Genomic DNA, 20,316 nt, shown 5'->3' with positions numbered 1-20,316 from the left:
CTTGCACCTTGACTTTAATCCTCTTTAACAAGAATCTCTAAGGAAAACCATCAGTCTCTTCTTTCTAATAACAGGGGTGACTACGCTTTAAGTAAAACCATACAGAGTTTATAAAAGGCTTCAACTAAATCCTGAGAGAATTCTCTGAGGCTGCACAGAATAATTATGAAAGGAGGGAATGCCCTAACCAACTTCACTTTTGCATGTGGAATGTGAATATATTATAAATTCAATAAGTATTATTGAGCACTTATTATGTGAGAAGCATTATGCTCAGTGATGAAGATGGAAACCTGGATCTGGAAGGAGCTGACCAGATAGACTGGAGTAGCAAAGATTTCAGATGGAGGAAACAGCGTTTGTGAAGGTAAAGACACAAAGGAATAGGGAATACTTGGGTACTGGGGAATATGGGACATGTATACTTAGTGAAGTAGGTGATTTCAGTAGAAAGCAGAGAGGAACTGAGATAACAGGAATTGGAAAGATACTGTCGTTGGCTTCCTAGACTATGAAATGTGAACTTAAGGGGAGTTCCCTGGTGGCCTAGTGGTTAGGATTCCAGGCTTTCATTGCTGTGGCCTGGGTCCAATCCCTGTCTGGGGAACTGAGATCCTGCAAGCCATGCAGCTGAGCCAAAAAAAAAAAAAAAAGAACTTCCGTATATAAACTATGGAGGAACCAGTGAACACCACCCCCATTCCCATGCCAATATAAGCCTTTTTCACGTCTTAGAACACTGCACAAGCAGTAGGGATGGAGGGAGACATGTGGAATATAAAATATATTTAGAAGGCAGAATAGATAGGAATTAATGAATAGTGAAATAGAAGGTGAGAGAGAAAGAGGAGTTAAGAGGATGCTCTAAAAAGGGAAAGGTGATAGAGCAAATGTGAAAAACTCAATTTAGACCCAATGAGACTTAAATTGAGCTGTTCAGAAGCAACTGGAAAGAAAAAATAACGTACAGCTGAAATCATGAGACTGAATGAAAGTGTCAGTGTTAGCTGCTGCTCAGTCGTGTCCGACTCTTCCCAACCCCATGGTTTGTCCATGGGATTCTCTAGGCAAGAACACTGGAGTGGGTTGCCATTTCCTTCTCCAAGGGATCTTCCCGGTTCCAGGAATCGAACCCAGGTCTCCTGCACTGCAGGCAGATTCTTTACTGACTGAGCCATGAGGGAAGACTGAAGGCGGAGTCAGCCAATTGGAGGGTTTAATTTACACAAACACACATTCCTATGTTCACATGTGGAAGACACCAGAGGAAACAATTACTACAGGACACACCACGGCAGAGATATTCTCCCTAGGTCGTCATGAGAGCACAAAGAAGCTCTCGTGAGTAACAAACATATATGGGGAAATACAGAGTTTCCCTGGAAAACGATACTTTTAAAATGACATATGCCAAAAGTTAGGCACGAGTTTTTGTGAAAAATAAGGACTTGAGGTCAAATGTGGCTTTAGCACTTCACAGTTGTGTTACAAAAGACAGTCCACTTGGCCTTGAAGTTTCAAATGCCCCATCTGAATATGGGGACAGTCCTGCTTGCCTGATAGCTGCAAGGAACGGAAGTACTCATCTGTGTTAAAAGTTTCTAGAATAAGGCCCAGTAAGTAATAGGTGACTAATAAATGTCAACTGAATCTGAATTTTACAAGCAAAAAATTAAATACTGTGTATATTTCAATTTTTAGCAAAATTATACTCAATAATTATGAAATTTCTGTAAATTTTACCTCTCTAAAACCATCACTAACCCCAAGTCTGAGTGGTTCTTCTATTAAAGTTGTAATCTCATCGTAATTAGAAGTTTAGAAATTTAATGAGTTGAAATGTAACATGGCACAGCTGCCTTATTATACCAACTAGTTAACACAGTATTTGTTTTCTACATTAATTTTACTTGCTAATCAAAAATACTGCTTTCTCCCAAATAACATCAAAATAAAATTGCTGATTGTGCAATGGTAAAACTAACAACACCCTGTCTGCAACAAGGTCACTTGAACTTTTTTTTTCATGAGCTGGCAGTTTCCAAGGAAAATTCTGGGTTGGACAAAAAGGTTGTTTGGGTTTTTCCATAATAGCTTACAGAAAAACCCAAATGAACTTTTTGGTCAACCCAAATAAGACTCCATATACCTTCATTGGTTCCCAAAAAATTCCAGGGCCGAAGTCACACTCTGTACACCCCAAGGCAGATATATATTAAGTTGCATATGGTGAACGTGCCCATGAATATCTTTGTTTGGGGTTGTTGTTTTGTTTTGCTACACTGCTCAGCTGTGGTGTATCAGTTCCCAACCAGGGACTGAACCTGGTTTGTGGTAGTGAAAGCCCAGGATCCTAACCACTAGGCAACCAGGGAACTCCCACCCATGAGTATCTTTGAATGTTGAGCATGTGTCCTAATTCATCTCCCTGAATTAATAAGTAAGTCGCTGGAAAAAAAACTACTTAGGGCTACATATAATTGTATGTTTTCAGATGCCCATAGCAACTAGAAAATCCTGGGGAAAAGACTATTTAGAAGCCCTTGAACTAGAACACAGTGCTCCCCAATAGCAGCCTAGGCCCAACACAAGGGACAGGAAAGCTCCTCATTAGTCTTCCTGCTTCCTTCTGTGCTGTGTGCTGTGCTCAGTCATATCTAACTCTAGCCTGCCAGGCTCCTCTGTCCATGGGATTTTTCAGGCAAGAATACTTGCCTGAGTATTACAACCCTAAGTGGGTTGCTATTTCATCCTCCAGGAGGTCTTCCCAACCCAGGGATCAAACCCACGTCTCCTGAGTCCCCTGCACTGCAGGTGGATCCTCTACCACTGAGCCACTGCTGCCGTCTACTTTCCCCAAATGATCTACCACAGAGTGGCCAATGGTCTAACCAAACCTCATCTGATCATGCTAACCTCCTCTTAGCCAACAAGCTTCCAGAGAGGCCCACTGCTTTTAGCACAAGAGCTTTTTTTTTTTTTTTTTATCAGTCTTCATGACATGGACTAACTCTCTAGATTCAATCTTTTACCATTCCCCTAAAACTCTGAGCCATATTTAACAAACTACTTTAGATTACAGATTTTGTATATCTCGTGTTTAGAGTAAAAACTATATGAAGTTATGTATTTCTATTTGTTTTTCCATCAGAAGAGCCCTAATTCATATCCAGTACCCCCCTAGTTAAAACAGGTAAAAAATGAGGAGTAGGAGGCTCAGAAAACTATTTGTGCCTGCCCCAAACATCATTAGAAAATGACTGTGCCAAAGGAAATGGCAACCCACTCCAGTTTTCTTGTCTGGAGAATCCCATGGATGGGGGAGGCTGGCAGGCTACAGCCCACGGGGTCACAAGACTCAGACATGACTTAGCAACTATACCACCACCACCACCAACCTAACCCTCTCTCACACTCCTCTAGGTCTGCACTTTCAGTGTTCCTTTCTGCTTCATCTTAGCCTAATGATAGCTGGTCCTTCAATACTCAAATTAGGCTCAGTTTACAGAGCAACTACCTGTAAGGCTATTGTGGTACTTGTCACTCTGGGTTATAGTTGTTTATTTCTCCACCACCCCATCTGAAGGCACATCCTAAGCTTTGCACATTTCTTCAGCTCCCAGGGACAGTGCAGGCTACAGATTTGTTTAATGGATGGCTAGCAGCACCTATTGAACTTCTTAGCTGTATTATACTGTACAAATTAGGAGGTATCAGAAAAGGAAATGTGAAATTCTGGCCAAGTATTTCAGTTAATACTAGTATTTCAGTTAATATTTCAGTAATTTCAGATTACTTCCTCTCCCTTCCCTTTTTCCTTCCAATCTACTTCATGCTATCTGCTTTATTGTCTACACTCAAAAGTAATGGTAAGTCTGAAACTTTTTTCCATTTTTAGCTTTTAAAAAAATGTGTTATGCTTTCCTACCCCTTTACTCTTCCTTTTTATGCTATTAAACTTTTTTGGTGAAATAATATACTCACATAAAAGTGCGTAAAATATACACATATGGTTTAGTGAATAAAGGGAACATACATTTAACTACAACCAAAGTCAAGAAATAGAACTGTCAACTATTTCTCCCTCCAAAGGCTTCCTATTCCCCTGTGGGGATCAGCCCCTAAATTCGTATCTCTGCATGATCCTGGTCCATGGCAGGTAAAGAGAAGCACTAAGATGCCAGGGTACATGTGTATCTGTATCTGTGAATATGTGTGAGGGCATGCCCACACAGGCCAAGGCACTAGTTTAAAGCGATCTTAAAAGGTGGGGTAAATCTATATTTCTAATGGTAAACACTTTGCTGCTTAGTAAAACAGTATTCTACTGCTTATGGTTTAAACCAAATCCTAACAGGAAACCACATAATTTTCAAGATACAAGTTTCAAAACAACACAAATTTAAGGCAAATTACTTATACTGCTTCACCCCCATTGTGGACAGGAAAGATGCTTTAAGTGAAAACTTGGCATTATGAGGTTACACAATCCCAGCCACCCAACAGGCTCATTCCACTCAGTGGAGAATAGGGGTTCTCTATGCTCACAGCAGGCATACAACAGGGTAGCACATATATGCTCTCTGAGCGAGAAAGCAACACCTTCTCACATACAACCCCCTGGAGAGAGATGGGGAAGGCGAGGGGGGAGGACTTTACACCTGCAAACTCCTAACTCTATCAGCGCTAGGACTGGGAAAAACAGCACATATTTTTAAAAAAAAAGAAAAAGAAAAAAGGTTTCCTGATAAAGCTAGTAACTTTCAGAGAAGGATGTTCTTAAGTCATTTTTTTTCCTAGGAAACTAGTAGGCGCAATGATTCAACATCCAAGTCTTTGTCTCCTTAATGGACTGAGTCAAGCCCTAATGACTGTATAAATAAACTGCTTAAAAGGGCAGCTGTCAGAATTCTTATTCTTCTTGGCAGAAAAATACTATAAGCACAAAGTGTTGTCATATTAATTAAGGCATTTGAACTTCAGGGCACATCTGTCCCTAGGCCTTTGGATAATCAAAAAGACCACTAAAAATAGAATGGTGGTATCTTCAATGGGGCAGACACGACTCATTTCCAACCCTGAGAGATTCCAATGAGATGTGACTTGAAATGCACGCTTTGCAATACCATTGAATGTCCATCTATATGTAGCCATTTAAGTTTTTACTCTATGTTCTATTAAGGCTAGTAGACAAAAGTAATTAACAGATATAACTCTTGGCCCATAGTGAAAATCCAGCTAGCTGACTAGCTAACTGAGGTCTGGCAGGGAAGAAAACACCTCTCCAGGTCTTAAAAACCATTGACTGCACTGAACTCCATGAGTTCCATGAGGAACGTCTTGGTTTTCTTTTTCTTCTTCAATTTCCCCATCACCAAGAGTGAGCCAGCTCTGTCTGTCAAGATGCCCAGGCTGCATGGCAGCAGTGTCAAAGGCTGCCATTTGCTCCAAGGCGCTGCCATCTGCAGCAACACAACATTTTGTCTCCGGAAAATAAACACATGTGCCTCTGCCAGCGTCCTCCCACTGTGCCGCCCATCTGGAGCAGGTGAGCTAGAAGGCAAGCCTGGGCACGGGTGAGATGGGCGAGCAGGGAGACGAGGCCTCAAGGGAGAAGGCACATGCAGGAAGAAAGCAGTGCTGTGTCATGTCACATCCTGCTAACCACATTTGCCAAAAAGCTTGCGAAATTACCCTTGTTAGTGATATTTTAATCACAAGTAACAAATGGTTGGTTGCATTTAGGGGACAAGACCTGCAAAGCCAAGGTTTCACCTGGGCCATCTGTTCACAAGATCACATGACCTCACCAATACCAATAAACAGATGATGTCTTTGTGTCAGCCACCAAAGGCAAGAGGACAATATTGTCCTTTGAATAGAAGGCTCAAGGCAACAGGGTTTTTCTAGGACAGGAGCGTACAATACCTGCCTACCATTAACCAGACTAAACACACTCAAATTCAGGCCAGAGTGCTGAGACAAGTCACTTCTAGAAATGATTGATATCTGAAATTCTTTCCTATATATTCTTTCCCTTTCACTTGAAAAAATAAATAAATTCAAGTCTAGTTATGGTCATTTTAAAAAATGAATTTATTTTTGGCTGCACTGGGTCTTGGTTGCTGCAGTCAGGCTTTCTCGAGTTGTGGTGAGTGAGGGCTCCTCTCTCACTGTTGTGCAGGGGCTCCCCTTGCGGAACACGGCCTCTGGGGCACACAGGCTTCATGAGTTGTGGCACGTGGGCTCAACGGCTGCAGCTCTTAGGCTACAGAATTGTGGTGTATGGGCTTACTTGCCCAACATGTGAGATCTCCTCGGACCAGGAAGCATATCCATGTCCCCTGCACTGGCAGGCAGATTCTTGACCACTGGACCACCAGGGAAGTCCTAGTTATGGTCTTGAAGTCAGATTTTTTTTTAAACTGAAGTATAGTTTTAATTTACAATCTTGTGTTTTTTTCAGGTGTACAGCAAAGTGACTTCAGTTATATACATTTACTTTTTCAGACTATTTTCCATTACAGGTTTTTTTAAGACATTGAATATAGTTTGCTGTCACTGTTCAGTCACTAAGCTGTGTCCAACTCTTTACGACCCCATGGACTACAGAATGCCAGGCTTCGCTATCCTTCACTATCTCCCGGAGTTTGCTCAGATTCATGTCCATTGAGTTGGTGATGCCATTCAACCATCTCATCCTCTGTCGCTTCCCTCTTCTCCTGCCCCCAGTTTTACCCAGCATCAGGGTCTTTTCCAGTGAGCCAATGCTTCACATCAGGTTGCCAAAGTATGGGAGCTTCAGCTTCAGTATCAGTCCTTCCAGTGAATATTCAGGATTGATTTTCTTTAGGATTGACTGCTTTGATCTCCTTGTACTCCAACACCACAGATCAAAAGCATCAATCTTTGGCACTCTACCTTCTTCATGGTCCAATTCTCACATCCATACATAACTACTGGAAAAATCATAGCTTTGACTATACAGACCTTTGTCAGCAAAGTGATGTCTCTGCTTTTGAATACTCTGTCTAGGCTTTTCATAGCTTTTCTTCCAAAAACCTTGTTTCTTATCTATTCTATGTAGTCTGTTTCTGTTCATCCCATACTTCTAATTTAACCCCTACTCCTCCCTTTCTCCTTTGGCAACCATATGTTTGTTTTCCATATGTCTGAGTCCGTTTCTGTTTTGTATATAGATTCATTTGTATTATGTTTTAGATTCCACATATAAGTGATGCAATAAAATATTTGTCTTTCTCTACCTGACTTATTTCACTTAATGTGATATTCTCTATGTCCATCCTTGTTGCTGCAAATGGCATTATTTCATTCTCTTTTACAGTTGAGTAATATTCCCCTGTGTATACATACCACATCTTTTTAAACCAGTCATCTGTTGATGGGTACTCAGGTTGTTTCCACATCTTGGCTGTTGTAAATAGTGCTACTATGAACACTGGGGTACATGTATCTTTTCAAATTAGAGCTTTTGTCTTTTCTGGCTGTATACTCAGGAGTGGGGATGCTGGATCATATGGCAACTTTTACTTTTTTAGGGATACTAGTTTCCATAGTAGCTGCACCAATTTGCATCCCCACCAATATGTACAAGATTTCCTTTTTCTCCAATGTTCTCCATCATTTATTATTTGTAGACTTTTTATTTTTAGACAGTTCTATGCAGCATGTGGGATCTTAGTTCCCCAAGGGGGATCAAACCTGTGCCCCCTGCACTGGGAGCACAGAGTCCTAACACTGGACCGTCAGGGAAATCCCTATTATTTTTAGACTTTTTGATAATAACCATTCTGACTGGTGTGAGGTGATACCTCAATGCAGTTTTGATTTGCCTTTCTCATTTCTCTAATAATTAAAAGAATCCACCTGCAATGCAGGAGACCCCCATTTGATTCCTGGGTCAGGAAGACCCGCTGGAGAAGGGACAGGCTACCCACTCCAGCATTCTTGGGCTTCCCTCATGGCTCAGCTGATAAACCATCTGTCTGCAATGTGGGAGATCTGGGTTTGAGCCCTGGGTCAGGAAGATACCTTAGAGAAGGGAATGGCTACCCACTCCAGTATTCTTGCCTGGAGAATTCCACAGACTGCATAGTCCATGAGGTCACAAAGAGTCAGACATGACTGAGAGACTTTCACTTTCTAATAATTAATGTTGACTCAATGGAAAAGACTCTGACGCTGGGAGGGATTGGGGGCAGGAGGAAAAGGGGACGACAGAGGATGAGATGGCTGGATGGCATCACTGACTGGATGGACACGAGTCTGAGTGAACTCTGGGAGCTGGTGATGAACAGGGAGGCCTGGCGTGCTGGGATTCATGGGGTCGCAAAGAGTCGGACATGACTGAGCAACTGAACTGAACTGAACGATGTTGAGCATCTTTTCATGTGTCCGTTGGTCACCTATATATCTTCTCTGGAGAAATGTGTATTTAAATCTTCTTCCCACTTTTTAAATTATATATTTTTTGATACTGAGTTTTATGAGCTGTTAATATATTTTGGATATTAACCCCTTGTCAGTAACACCATTTGCAAATATTTTCTCTCATTCCGTAGGTTGCTTTTTATTTTGCTGATGGTTTCCTTCACTGTGCAAAAGCTTTTATTTTGATTAGGTTCTATTTCTTCATTTTTGCTTTCATTTCTTTTGCCTTGGGAGACTGATCTAAGAAAATATTGCCATAATTTATGTCAAAGAATGTTTTGCATATATTCTCTTATAGGAGTTTTATGGTGTCATGTTGCATATTTGGGTCTTTAGCCATTTTTGAGTTTATTTTTGACGTGGTGTGAGAAAGTGCTCTAATTTCACTGATTTACATTTAACCGTCCAGCTTTTCCAATATCACTTGCTAAAGATTGTCTTTTCTTCATTGGATATTCTCACTTCTTTTGTTGTAAATTAACTGACAGCAAGTATGTGGTTTATTTCTGGGCCCTCTATTCCATTCCATTGACCTATATGTCTGTTTTTGTGCCAATATCACCTTGTTTTGATTACTATAGTTTTGTAGTATTTGACATTAGATCTTTAAATCATGCTATCTGGGAGCTGAAAGAAACTATAAAAATTACCCATATGTTCTTTCTCCCAAGGTTTTTCATCTAGCTCATGGGAGAGCTGGTGCTATACCTCCTGTATCAGGAATCATTCAATTACACTAGTTTTCAAACTTTATATCTATAGTTTCCAATATGATAGCCATTAGCCACAAGTGGCTATTGAGCACTTAAAATGTGACTAATGTGACTGAGGAACCAAAGTCTTTTCTTTAAAGAAACAAAAGTTTATTTCTCTTTCAATGTTCAAGAGACTCTCACAGAGGAACTGAATTTTAAATTAAATTGAAGCAAGTTTTTTTTATTAAAACACAGTTGATTTACAATATTATATCAGTTTCAGGTGTCTAGTATAGGGATTCAATATTTTTATACATTATACTCCATTTAAAGTTATAAAATAGCTACATTTCCCTGTTTTACAACATATCCTTGTTGCTTATTTATTTTATACAGAGTAGTCTGTACTTCTTAATCTCATGCCCCTATCTTGCCTCTCCTCTTTCCTATCCTCATTGGTAAGCAATAGTTTGTTCTCTGTATCTGTAAATCTGCTTCTGTTTTGCTATATACATTTATTCTGTTTTTTAGATTTCACATACAAATGGTAACAGAGTATTTGTCTTTGTTTGACTTTTTTCATTAAGCATAGTATGCTCTAGGTCCATCCACATTGTTGCAAATTGCAGGATTCCATTCTTTTTAATGGCTGAGTAATATTCCACTGTGTGTGTTTGCAGGATTCCATTCTTTTTTATGGCTGAGTAATATTCCACTGTGTGTGTGTGTGTGTGTGTGTGTGTGTGTGTGTGTGTGTACACACCCCACATCTTTTTAATCCATTCATCTACTGATACACAATTTTAATTATTTTAAATTTAAATAGGCATATATGACTAGTAGCTACCATGCTGGACTATGTCAATCTAGAAAAAAGCTGAGCACATAATATATGATCGATGTTGGTTTAATTCTATTTTCCTTATTAACAGCATTCTTTACTAGCAGATTGTTGAACTAAATATAAAATAACACAAAAAACAATCTCCCATAGGAAACTAACAATTAAATTGCTCCTGTAACAGCAATTTAACAGTAACACACCATAAAGATGAAAGTTTATTAATTTATTTACCAAATGAATGTATTAATTAGGTTTATGTGTCATACACTGTGTTAACAGCTTTGTATGATTACCTCATTTAATCTTCATAATAACTCCATGAAGTAGGTACCATTATTTTATAAGTAGGGAAATTAAGCTAAGAATTTGTTCAAAGACACAACTAGCAAGTCAGTGGGCAAAGATTTAAACCCAGGCAGTGTAATTCCAGACACTGTGTTTAACCAACAAACTAAACTGTCTGTATCTTAAAGAACCAATTTATATAAGATTGGCAAACAACACAGCACATAGCAAACTGGAGATCAAACACTTTGAGCTACAGACATGAAATTATGCATGGTAACTGGCTGACTCAAATAAGTATCATGTGCCAAATGGTGTGACTATATAAAAATGCCAAATCTAGTGATTTTGTACTTATTGGGAAGACTGAAAAACCACCATCACCTTTCTCCTCGTAAAAAAATGCCTGAAATATGAATTAGTATTTTAGAACAATCTCATTTGACTGGAAGGTGGCAGAGCAGGGATTGGATCTAGAAGCACAAGGCAGAGGTAGCCAATGTTTACTAGAGCCCCATGTCACTGTCTACAAGGGATATTTATTTGTTAAGACATCAAACATTTCTGCTAGGAGATTAACCGGATTCACTACATTTGCATAAAGCACACTGCCACTCTTATCTCAATTCTAAAAGGAGCTTAACTCACTTAATGTCTGTAGCATTTAAGACAAAGTGTTTATTGTGCCCAAAGCTGGAATTCTTATTCCAATTCTGCCTGGCAAGTCAGAGGGATATTTTATACAGCAAGCCACAGTATACTCTCTACTGAATACCACAGGAACTTCTAAGAAGCAGGAAAGGTTGTCTCTGATCCATTTACCTCTCTTGGGGAAGAGTAAATAAGAAAGGCCAATGATCTTTCACCCAGATTAAAACAATGTATACAAATTTATCCCCTCTACCCAATTCATCCTGTTTTTAACTTCTATTCAAACTTCACAGTTTTTCATATTGCACAAACTCCTTTGTCGAAGCTAGCAAAGAGAGATTCTATTTACTGAGAAGTTCTCAATTCAGTATTAGACACTAGAAAATAAACTGCTTTAAAATCTGTAATAAGTAACAAATCAAAACCTGTACTTGTTTTGATTTGTCATAAATCAGCTTAAATAAGTACAGATTTTTTAAAAAAAATTATGTTCTAGAAACACTACTGAAAAACCACGTAGCTGTCAAGGCAGAATAGGCAAGTAATTATGGTACCATTAGTGTAGCTTTTGCCTGACCTGCTGTGTGACCTGGAGCTAATCTCTTTGCCACTTTATGCTTTTCATTCCTATCAGTGATAGAGAATTAACTTCTATATATCTCAGCAGACTAGTGAGCAGATTAAATTATTAAGCAAAATGCTTTGGGCAAAAGTCATATGAATGTTAAATATTCTGATTTACAAGCACTCATTATCCTAGCACTCCTGTGGGGTTTAGGAAGTTATCACGATTTCATAGATGAGTAAACAGGCACAGGGGTAAAGTCACATGGCAGAGCTCTATTTACTTAGTCCCTGTGGGAAGGGAATAATAGACACCTTTAGCAATCATAAACTTTCTTGGCACATCCTACACAATCTTTAATACATTCAATCCTCTTTTCCCCCTTTCTTTTTTCATTGAATCTTTAAGATGTTGCATCTTTTAACATGCTGTCAATGGAACAAAGACAGTTCTAAGGTAACAACAAGGCCAGACTAAGTGAAGAGGAATAGTTCTGTGTGCATTGGCAAGAAGAGTCACAGAAAGACACAGTTACTCTCAAAATAAAATTTGTATATAATAGTATTTTAAGGTTTCATCTCCAACACCACATAATCCAACCACAGGAATTAAGAAACATGGTTTGCTGTGAAAACACTGAAAATTAAAAGGCTACTGCCAGACCTTCCTGTTGGTGTGCCCCCTCCAAATTTTCTGCAACTGTATGTTCACCCTCTGGGCTTTAATTAGCAACTATGCAGAAAGAAAAAACAAATCCCACAAGACTAAAGAATAACAAGTAGCAATAGGAAGGGCTCAGGAAGGCAAAAATACTACTCATGTGTAATAGCAATAGAACAGAAGCACAGATTTCTCTGTTCCTAAGGCTGCTTGCTGTATTGCTTACCCGACTCCGAAGATAGTCAGCCAGGTTTCGGCGAGTGAAATTAGCCGCTGCCGTGGGAGACAGTTCATAACCTGGTACAAGAGATACATACTTGTTGTCAACAGTTGAAAAGTGAAAGTGAAAGTTGCTCAGTTGTGTCCAATTCTTTGCGACCCCATGGACTATACAGTCCTTGGAATTCTCCAGGCCAGAATACTGCAATGCAGGAGACCTGGGTTTGATCCCTGGGTTCAGAAGATCCCCTGGAGAAGGGAAAGACTACTGGACTGGGTAGCCTTTGTCAACAGTTGGGAAAGTTAGTACCGGCAGTGATTACTGGGCATAAAACAGAACCAAGGTAACTATTCTACAGTGAGACTGAATTCACCCTCCTGATTAAGCTATTCATTCAGCAACAGACTGTGGTTTCCTCTGTAGAAGGGAAGAGGTACAAATATATACATATGTTTTATATATATAAAGAAAGTGGTCTTGAGATGATAATGTTTTTAGTTTATTTTAAAAAGATACTGGGAAAGAGAGGCTGGAAATTAGAATACCCTCAGTCATACTTTATAAGGTTTTCTTTTTTTCAAGTGAAGTAATTTTATTAAGAAGTGTAATATGATTTTCAACAGCACAAGCCACAGAGAAAAAATTGCTTCTATCGCTATCTGTAACATTTTAAAAATAGAGGCTCTCCATCATAAAACCTCTAAATAAAGTTGTAATGCCAAGCAAAGTACAGCCCAGAGGAATGGCATCAGATGTGCCTTAGTAACAAACTCTGGATATAAACACTCCAGCATAAAATGGGGCTAGTGTCAAAAATCACAAGAATGACCCCAACTCAGCAGACCCACAAGAAAATGCCAGTTTGGAAAGATTGCATGTGATTATTTCCTACAACATTCGCAATACCAGTGTCACATCAGGTAAGATGTAGATTAAAATTCTAACGAATATTTATTGAACAGCTATTATGTTTCAGAGCTTACATTAGGTGCTTTCACATATATTACTGAATTTCATCCTTACAAGTCTATTAGTTCATGTTAAACTATAATGGAAACAACTCTGAACAAGCAGGAATACTTGTCAATTCTCTATCTAACTCTCTAAACAGTGCTAAGGATTTCACAATTATCTTAAAAGGCAGAAAAGTCTGATGCCTGACCATCTGCATATAGATTTTCTTTCTTTCCCTTATTTTGGCTCAGTTATTGAGTCCCTTGGACTGAAAGAGATCCAACAAGTCCATCCTAAAGGAGATCAGTCCTGGATGTTCATTGGAAGGACTGATGTTGAAGCTGAGACTCCAATACTTTGGCCACCTGATGCGAAGAGATGACTCATTTGAAAAGACCCTGATGCTGGGAAGGACTGAGCGCAGGAGGAGAAGGGGACGACAGAGGAAGAGATGGCTGGATGGCATCACCAACTCAATTGACATGATTTGAATAAACTCCGGGAGTTGGTGGACAGAGAGGCCTGGCGTGCTGCAGTCCATGGGGTCGCAACAAGTCTGACATGTCTGAGCTACTGAACTGAACTGATTGAATTTTAAATGCACAAGCTATATTGTGTAGGGTTACATACACAAAATATATTCGATAGGCAACTTAAGGAGTTTTAAGGGCAATTTTAACCATATACAATTTGTGTTTTATGCATTGACTTTAGACCCTGAGAGTTATGTAACAGAAACTCTCTTGTTTATCACTCCACCCTCTCCTGGGCCGGGACAGGGAAGTATTGCTCTACCAACTGTACTTCAGAAATACTGGGATCCTTCATGGGGGCCATGTAGACAACAAATAGTCATTACACATGGCACTCTGCTCAGTGTTATGTGGCAGCCTGAATAGGAGGCGAATTTGGGGGAGAAAAGATACATGTACATGTATTGCTGAGGCCCTTCACTGTTGCACCTGAAACTATCACAATATTGTTAGTTGGTTATATCCCATTAGGAAATAAAAAGTTTAAAAAAAAGGATTCTAAACTTGCTTAAACCTAAATACCATGTACTTTAGGTTTCTTAATGGCAGGAACTGAGCCTTATTCATCTTTGAATTCTCTGTGATACTAGGCAGAAGGCTTAACGTGGATGAGGCCCTCAAAAATATTTATAGAACTGAATGCATGATGCTAAGCTTATCACCTAAAAAACTATACAGATGGATCATATCCAGCCATTTTACACATACAATTATATTAAAATTAAGCTCCTTAATTTATACTAGTTCTATGTATAACAGTATTATTACACTGTGAAGTAAGTAACTGGAAGGAAGGTTCTTTTCTGCTAAAGCATCACTATAAACTTCCCCAGATCAAAGGGCTAGTGGCTAGTATTATTTCACAGGAAGGCTTTCCCAGTGGATAAGAGTTTATTAGCCCCAGAGAGTTCACAAAATATCTCACAAAAATTCTAATTATCTCCCTAGACAAGAACCTACCAGAGAGGCAAGGCAGAACTTTTTTATGACACAGTAAATCTCCTATAATTACACACAGTCTAAAGTTTACAAAGCATTTTCATACATACTATTCATTAATATTATTATAACAATACCACTTATTTATTTTTTGACTACGCTGCACAGCTTATGGGATCTTAGTTCCCCAACAAGGGATCGAACCAATCCCCTCTACAATGAAGTATAGAATCCCAGCCATCTGACTGCCAGGGAATTCCCAATAATGCCATTTTAGTGATAAGGAAAGTAAAGGTCCAGAGAGTGATTTGTCACATAAAAAAACAGTATAACCAAGTTTAACATAGGTCTTTTAGTTCTGAGATTTCATACATACTATAGCTCAAGTCACATTCTCGAACACTTAAAAATCTCATATCGTCATGCTCATTTTTCAAGGTGGGGTTATTTTATCCCCCATGTATCAGTGTTGTAATAGTTCTCTTTTCTGCTCTGGGATTTTTGTAGAAAATCCTTAGGACCAGAAGGAGGATCTAACTAAGGCTTTAAAAATAGTAAGACTCAAATAAAAATAAGAGCACATGTATAGAACTGCCAGTATAGAATATTGTCTTTCAATACACTTTAAAGACAAAACCACCAGAACCACATTCTAAGTATTACCCACCATTTCGCATCTTATAGAGCTGCACATTTTTCTGAATATATTCTGCAAACTGTACAGTGTCTCCAGCCTCTCCAACACACAGGAGTAAGATTTTTTCACTCATCTTAAACATCTTGTCATGATCTACTCAAAGAAAAAACACACAGTGTTAGAAATTACCTTAGCAGAAAATTATTCTTATTACACGGCAACTACAAACAGGTTTATCAATTACCATATTGAATTTTATGAATAACTTTTATGAAGACTTTGATGGGCAACTGTATCAATTACTTTCTTTCACTCGCCAGGTTAAATTCATTTGCATATTTTATTAACATCAATTTCAGGTGGAGAATATATGTAAAAGTTAGTAACTGAAAATACACATAAAAACATTAAGGCACGTGAAATGCAATGAACAACAACTGAAGAAACTGAAGGAATCAAGCCAATGGCCATTGTCGTTAGGCTCAAGATTCCAAAACCCTGAAATGTCTCTACAAATATGAATGTAACTTATTATATAAACAAAAGCATTTATGAAAAGAATCAATGCTACAATTAAGAAACCATCTCAAGGAAGAACAAAAAATCAACTAAGACTATAAATCACCTAAAAAAGTAAACCAACTCCATTTACAAAGCAAAGAGAAAGTTACAATGAGTGCCAAAGCAAAAATCCTAACAAATATTGCACTAAGCTATTTAAAAATACCTCAAAAATCCCAATACTCTAATCTTATCTAGCTGAACCAGACACATTCAGATTAAACAGATAAATAAATATTCAGATAGAAATTAGTGCCCAAGGAAGAAAACTCTATATTCAGTCCGTAGCTTCAGAAAAAAGCTAAATCTCCCTATCTTACTCTCACTTTCACTTTTCATTTTTCAAATAGTGCTGAATAATCTTCGCTGGGAGACATGCTTCCTGTTTGAAAGCTTCTGAAACGTCAAAATCTCTTAACAGGATTTAAAAAACAAATGCTATAGTCAAATACTTTACAAGTATTCGAGAACTGGAGATACCAGTAATAAGGTTTCCTAGACTTTAGAGGGGAAGTGCAAACAAAATGTGTCTGTGGTATCAAGCTGCCTTGAAACTCCTAGATTGAAACACTTTTATTTCTTAAAGGCTACAGGAGATTTAAAGACTATGACTTTAAAGATTTAAAGACTGTTTATGAAAGAAAAAATTCACGTATAGATAAATCATCTATGCAAAGAAAAAGAATCAAAAGAGTATTAGATGCCGCTAGCATCTGAGTTCCTGCAGTTGCAGAAGTATGGGCAATTTTTATTTCTTTCATTATGCTTATGAATATTTCCTATAATATTTATACTTCATATGCATCATCTTTGTAAGAAAATACTACTTAATATGTTTATTGTCATAATGAGAAAAAAAGCTTCATATCAGGGCGGGGGGAGGCCTGTTTACAAAGAATTTGTTATACTTAGAAGAAATGCTAAATTTTGAAACAGTAAACTCTTCAACTGTTCAGTTTTGAAATGAACTTAATTCAAGGCCAAAATAGTGTTTTTTAAACATGCATTGTATTGTGATTGGTGAAGGGGGTATCAAAAAGAAAAAAAGATGCTAACGACTCCCTAAATCATGCAGGAAACGGCTATGTAGCTCAAGGCATTTCCGATCCTTAAAAAAGAACATACAAGATCCACATGCAGGAGACAAGTGGACAACAAAATAAGCAAGGTGAGCATGCAGTACTCTAGACGGAACCCAGGAGATTTTCGTAGTCTGGGCTGAGCAAGTCTAGTTGAGCTCAAGTCTGAACTTGAGCAAATTATCTGCCCTTTCTAAGCCAGTTTCCGAGTGTGTAAGATGGAGATACTGTCACCTACCCCCTGCCTAACTCATAGGTGGGGAAAACTGTACATGTACAACATTATCATACTCAGTGTGAGACGATGTGGTTCAGATTACACATGCTACAGGAATTCGGGGGGAAAAAAGAGCAATCTGTGTGAGCTGAGGCACTGTGAGAAATTTAAAAGCAATTCTATACAGGCCAGAAGATAAGAGAAATGAAATGGGGCATATAACCAGACTGAAATATTGTGCCACTTTAACAAGCAAGCAATCTCTGGGAAACATCTCTATAGTATCAAAATATCTTACAGCAACAAATCAAAAAACTGATTGGAAGCGTCACTCTCATTTTATACCAGAAGAATAATGAATCTCAAAAGGTTAATTCATTTTCAGCTTACCCTATGTAGTTTCTTTATGAAATGAAAGGAAGGAAAAAGTCCTTATACAATTCCAAAGCTTCCATCATAAACATTTTTATATCTGAAAACACTATAGGAAGCAAATTAGAGCTAAATACAATTATTTTCAACCATTTTTTTTCAACCATTTTTAAAGAACTAATTCAAATTCATCTTCCTTCTATACCACAGTGATTTCTCTGAATACCATAAGGATTTACTTTTGAAACCGTTAATTTAAAAGCTAACCTAATACTCACTGGTGATACTTCTTTTTATCATACAAAATCATCTTGTAATATTTATTTCCTGGTTTTCTTAATGTCCTAGACCCCTTTATGGATTATACCAAATACACTGCATACCCTGTAACACCTAAAAGCACTGTGTATGTAAGCAGGCTTAAAACACGTTCTATTTTTTGAAGTGGCTTCATATGTATTATTGTGAAGAAACAGAACACCTATAAATGTACTGAATTTGTTACTGCTAAACTACTTCATGCTAAACTCACCTGCATGTGAAAGGCCTTAGTATTCAAAATAATGAACAGATTTACCCTTAAAAAACAAATTGACTCCTTTGGAAAACATGGTTTACAAGTAAAACTTCTACAAACTAATCATGGAATTTCATAAAGTAATTTGACTTAAGGAACACAATCCACACCATAAATGTTTAACAGTGTGATAATTTTCCTTTCCTTAAGCCAAGAATGAACTGTTACCTGCCCTCAAAGCCGTCCCTAGTCTCTACAACTAGAGACTTCCTCTGGAGTAGATAAAAACAATCTCTGCTTTCTCTGCACTACCTGAGAAGTTTGAATGTACTTTTCATATGCAGCATCATTTTCTAGCTTGTGTTATAATTCTTTGTACATATATCTGAATCCCTTATTAAACTGTAACTTCTAAGATAAGGGCCACATCTTATTTTTCTCTGCATCCCTTCAGCACCTAGCACTATAAAAGACATATAGGTGTCCCAAACCTATTTGTCAAATGAACATTAAATCATCTGGGCCAACAGATAATACTTTTTCAAAAGTAGGATATCTATGAATCGTGAAAACACACTCTTAAGATTCCGCAGACAAGCAATCAAAATCTTTTAAAAATATGGAGTCAAACTGCACATGTCTGAGCCTGGGTTCTGTCACCTGAGGCCTTAAGCAAGTTTCTTAACCTCTATGCCTCCGAACTGTCAATGTGAGAGCATCCATTTCAAAAGGTTAAATGAATTAATGTAAACTGCTTAAAATAACACGTATACAGCGCTTAGTATGTTTACTACCATGTATCTGTCATAGTGTTAAACATCTGAACAAAACTTTTTCAACTCAATCCTCTCAACAAGTTTTGAGGTCGGTGTTACTAACCCTGATTTAGCAGATGAGGAAACTTGGGCACTGCGAAATAACGTGCAAAGTCAAAAAGCTAATGAGTGACGGGGCTCCAGTTTCCTAACTCCATTAGCTACTTAAATACAAGGAAAACCAGGTAGCCAGTGCCCTGAAAAAGAAGGATCAGAGCTAAGACTAGGGAAGATACACACAGTGGAAGGGAAATGGCAGATTTCTAGTCCCACAATCTCTCCCCAGGATCCCACCTTATGCTGTCACAATCTAACCTCTTCAGCACCGACAAGAAGAAATTTATCAGAAACTAGGGGGTCTAGGAATCCTGGAGCCGGGCTGGCACTCAAACACTTAAACTGAGTTCCTTTAAGCAACTCTCGCCTAGCAAGCATTCAGCTAAAGCTGGAGCACAGTACTGACCCAGGAACCCTGGGAGGAGCCAAAGTCAAGGCCCTAAGCCTGTCTGCCTGTCTCCTAATTCTAAAACTACGCAAGAGCTGACCAGGGCAGTCGGGGTTCCATGCCCAAGACCTCCCCAGTACTCACCCAACCTCCCACGAACTCCTCCCGGCTGTCCCTATACCCAGGCCCGGCCTGGCCTCCCCTGCTTCCTCTCACCATCCTTCATCTGGACAATATTGCTAGCAGCCACCCGGTCGGAGGCGACAAGGACATAGTCGGGACCCTGGATGCCGATGAGGTACTCCATGGTAGCAGGAGGCCGGGGACTGCAGGTTCAATCGAGAGCGGGGCTGGCCGGCTTCTCCGCCTCACGGGTGAGACAGCACCTCCGAAGAGAGCTCCGCGCGTCGCAGGCCCCGCGACAGTCCCGGCCACCGGCGCTCCCGGATGACGCACAACTGTCGCGAGAGTTGGGAAAGGGTGGGTGGTGTTTGGTGCGTTAAACGTTGCTCTCGGCTTCTGGCCTGTTCCGGTCTCCTGCGATCCTGGCAGTACGAGGTACTTGCCTTACGTAATCTTACGTAATACCTAGTTTCTTTATTTATAATTGGGAGTTTAAAACTCGCTTGAGGAGGAAATCACGGGCTGTATACAAAGTGTCGAGCACATGCGCCTGCCAAAAGATGTGCGTCTTTAGCTGGCAATTTCCCTTCGGTTCTCGGCAAAATATCTCCTGAAACCCCTTTCCTGCAAGCTAGATTAGAGAAAAATAAACTTGAAATTTGAAAGGAGCCCTTTTTACAGGTTTCATAATTGTAAAATATGACTGAATTAAAGATCTAAACATGGAGACAAATAAAAGATGTGTTTATGTTC

The 20,316-nt window shown here is 38.9% G+C and overlaps 1 protein-coding gene across 2 annotated transcripts in view; it reads right to left on the bottom strand.

Annotated features, from left to right (window-relative positions):
- PSMB2 (proteasome 20S subunit beta 2) overlaps positions 1 to 20,013 on the bottom strand; it is a 34,489-nt gene extending 14,476 nt beyond the window's left edge. The window contains exons 1-3 of one of the 2 annotated variants that reach the window (XM_040231709.1): positions 19,657 to 20,013; positions 15,465 to 15,587; positions 12,378 to 12,448 (exon numbers count right to left, since the gene is read on the bottom strand). In XM_040231709.1, coding sequence (XP_040087643.1) covers positions 12,378 to 12,448; positions 15,465 to 15,587; positions 19,657 to 19,747 — 285 coding nt within the window. In that variant the 5' untranslated portion in view covers positions 19,748 to 20,013. Of the gene's footprint in view, positions 1 to 12,377; positions 12,449 to 15,464; positions 15,588 to 19,584 lie in introns of both variants that reach the window. The other variant, XM_040231710.1, reaches the window with a different exon arrangement.
- Between the last annotated feature and the right edge of the window lie 303 nt (positions 20,014 to 20,316).

The sequence above is a fragment of the Oryx dammah genome, unplaced genomic scaffold, assembly GCF_014754425.2.
Source record: "Oryx dammah isolate SB20612 unplaced genomic scaffold, SCBI_Odam_1.1 HiC_scaffold_28, whole genome shotgun sequence".
Classification (NCBI taxonomy): Eukaryota; Metazoa; Chordata; class Mammalia; order Artiodactyla; family Bovidae; genus Oryx; species Oryx dammah.
This window is presented reverse-complemented; position numbering and strand designations above follow the sequence as displayed.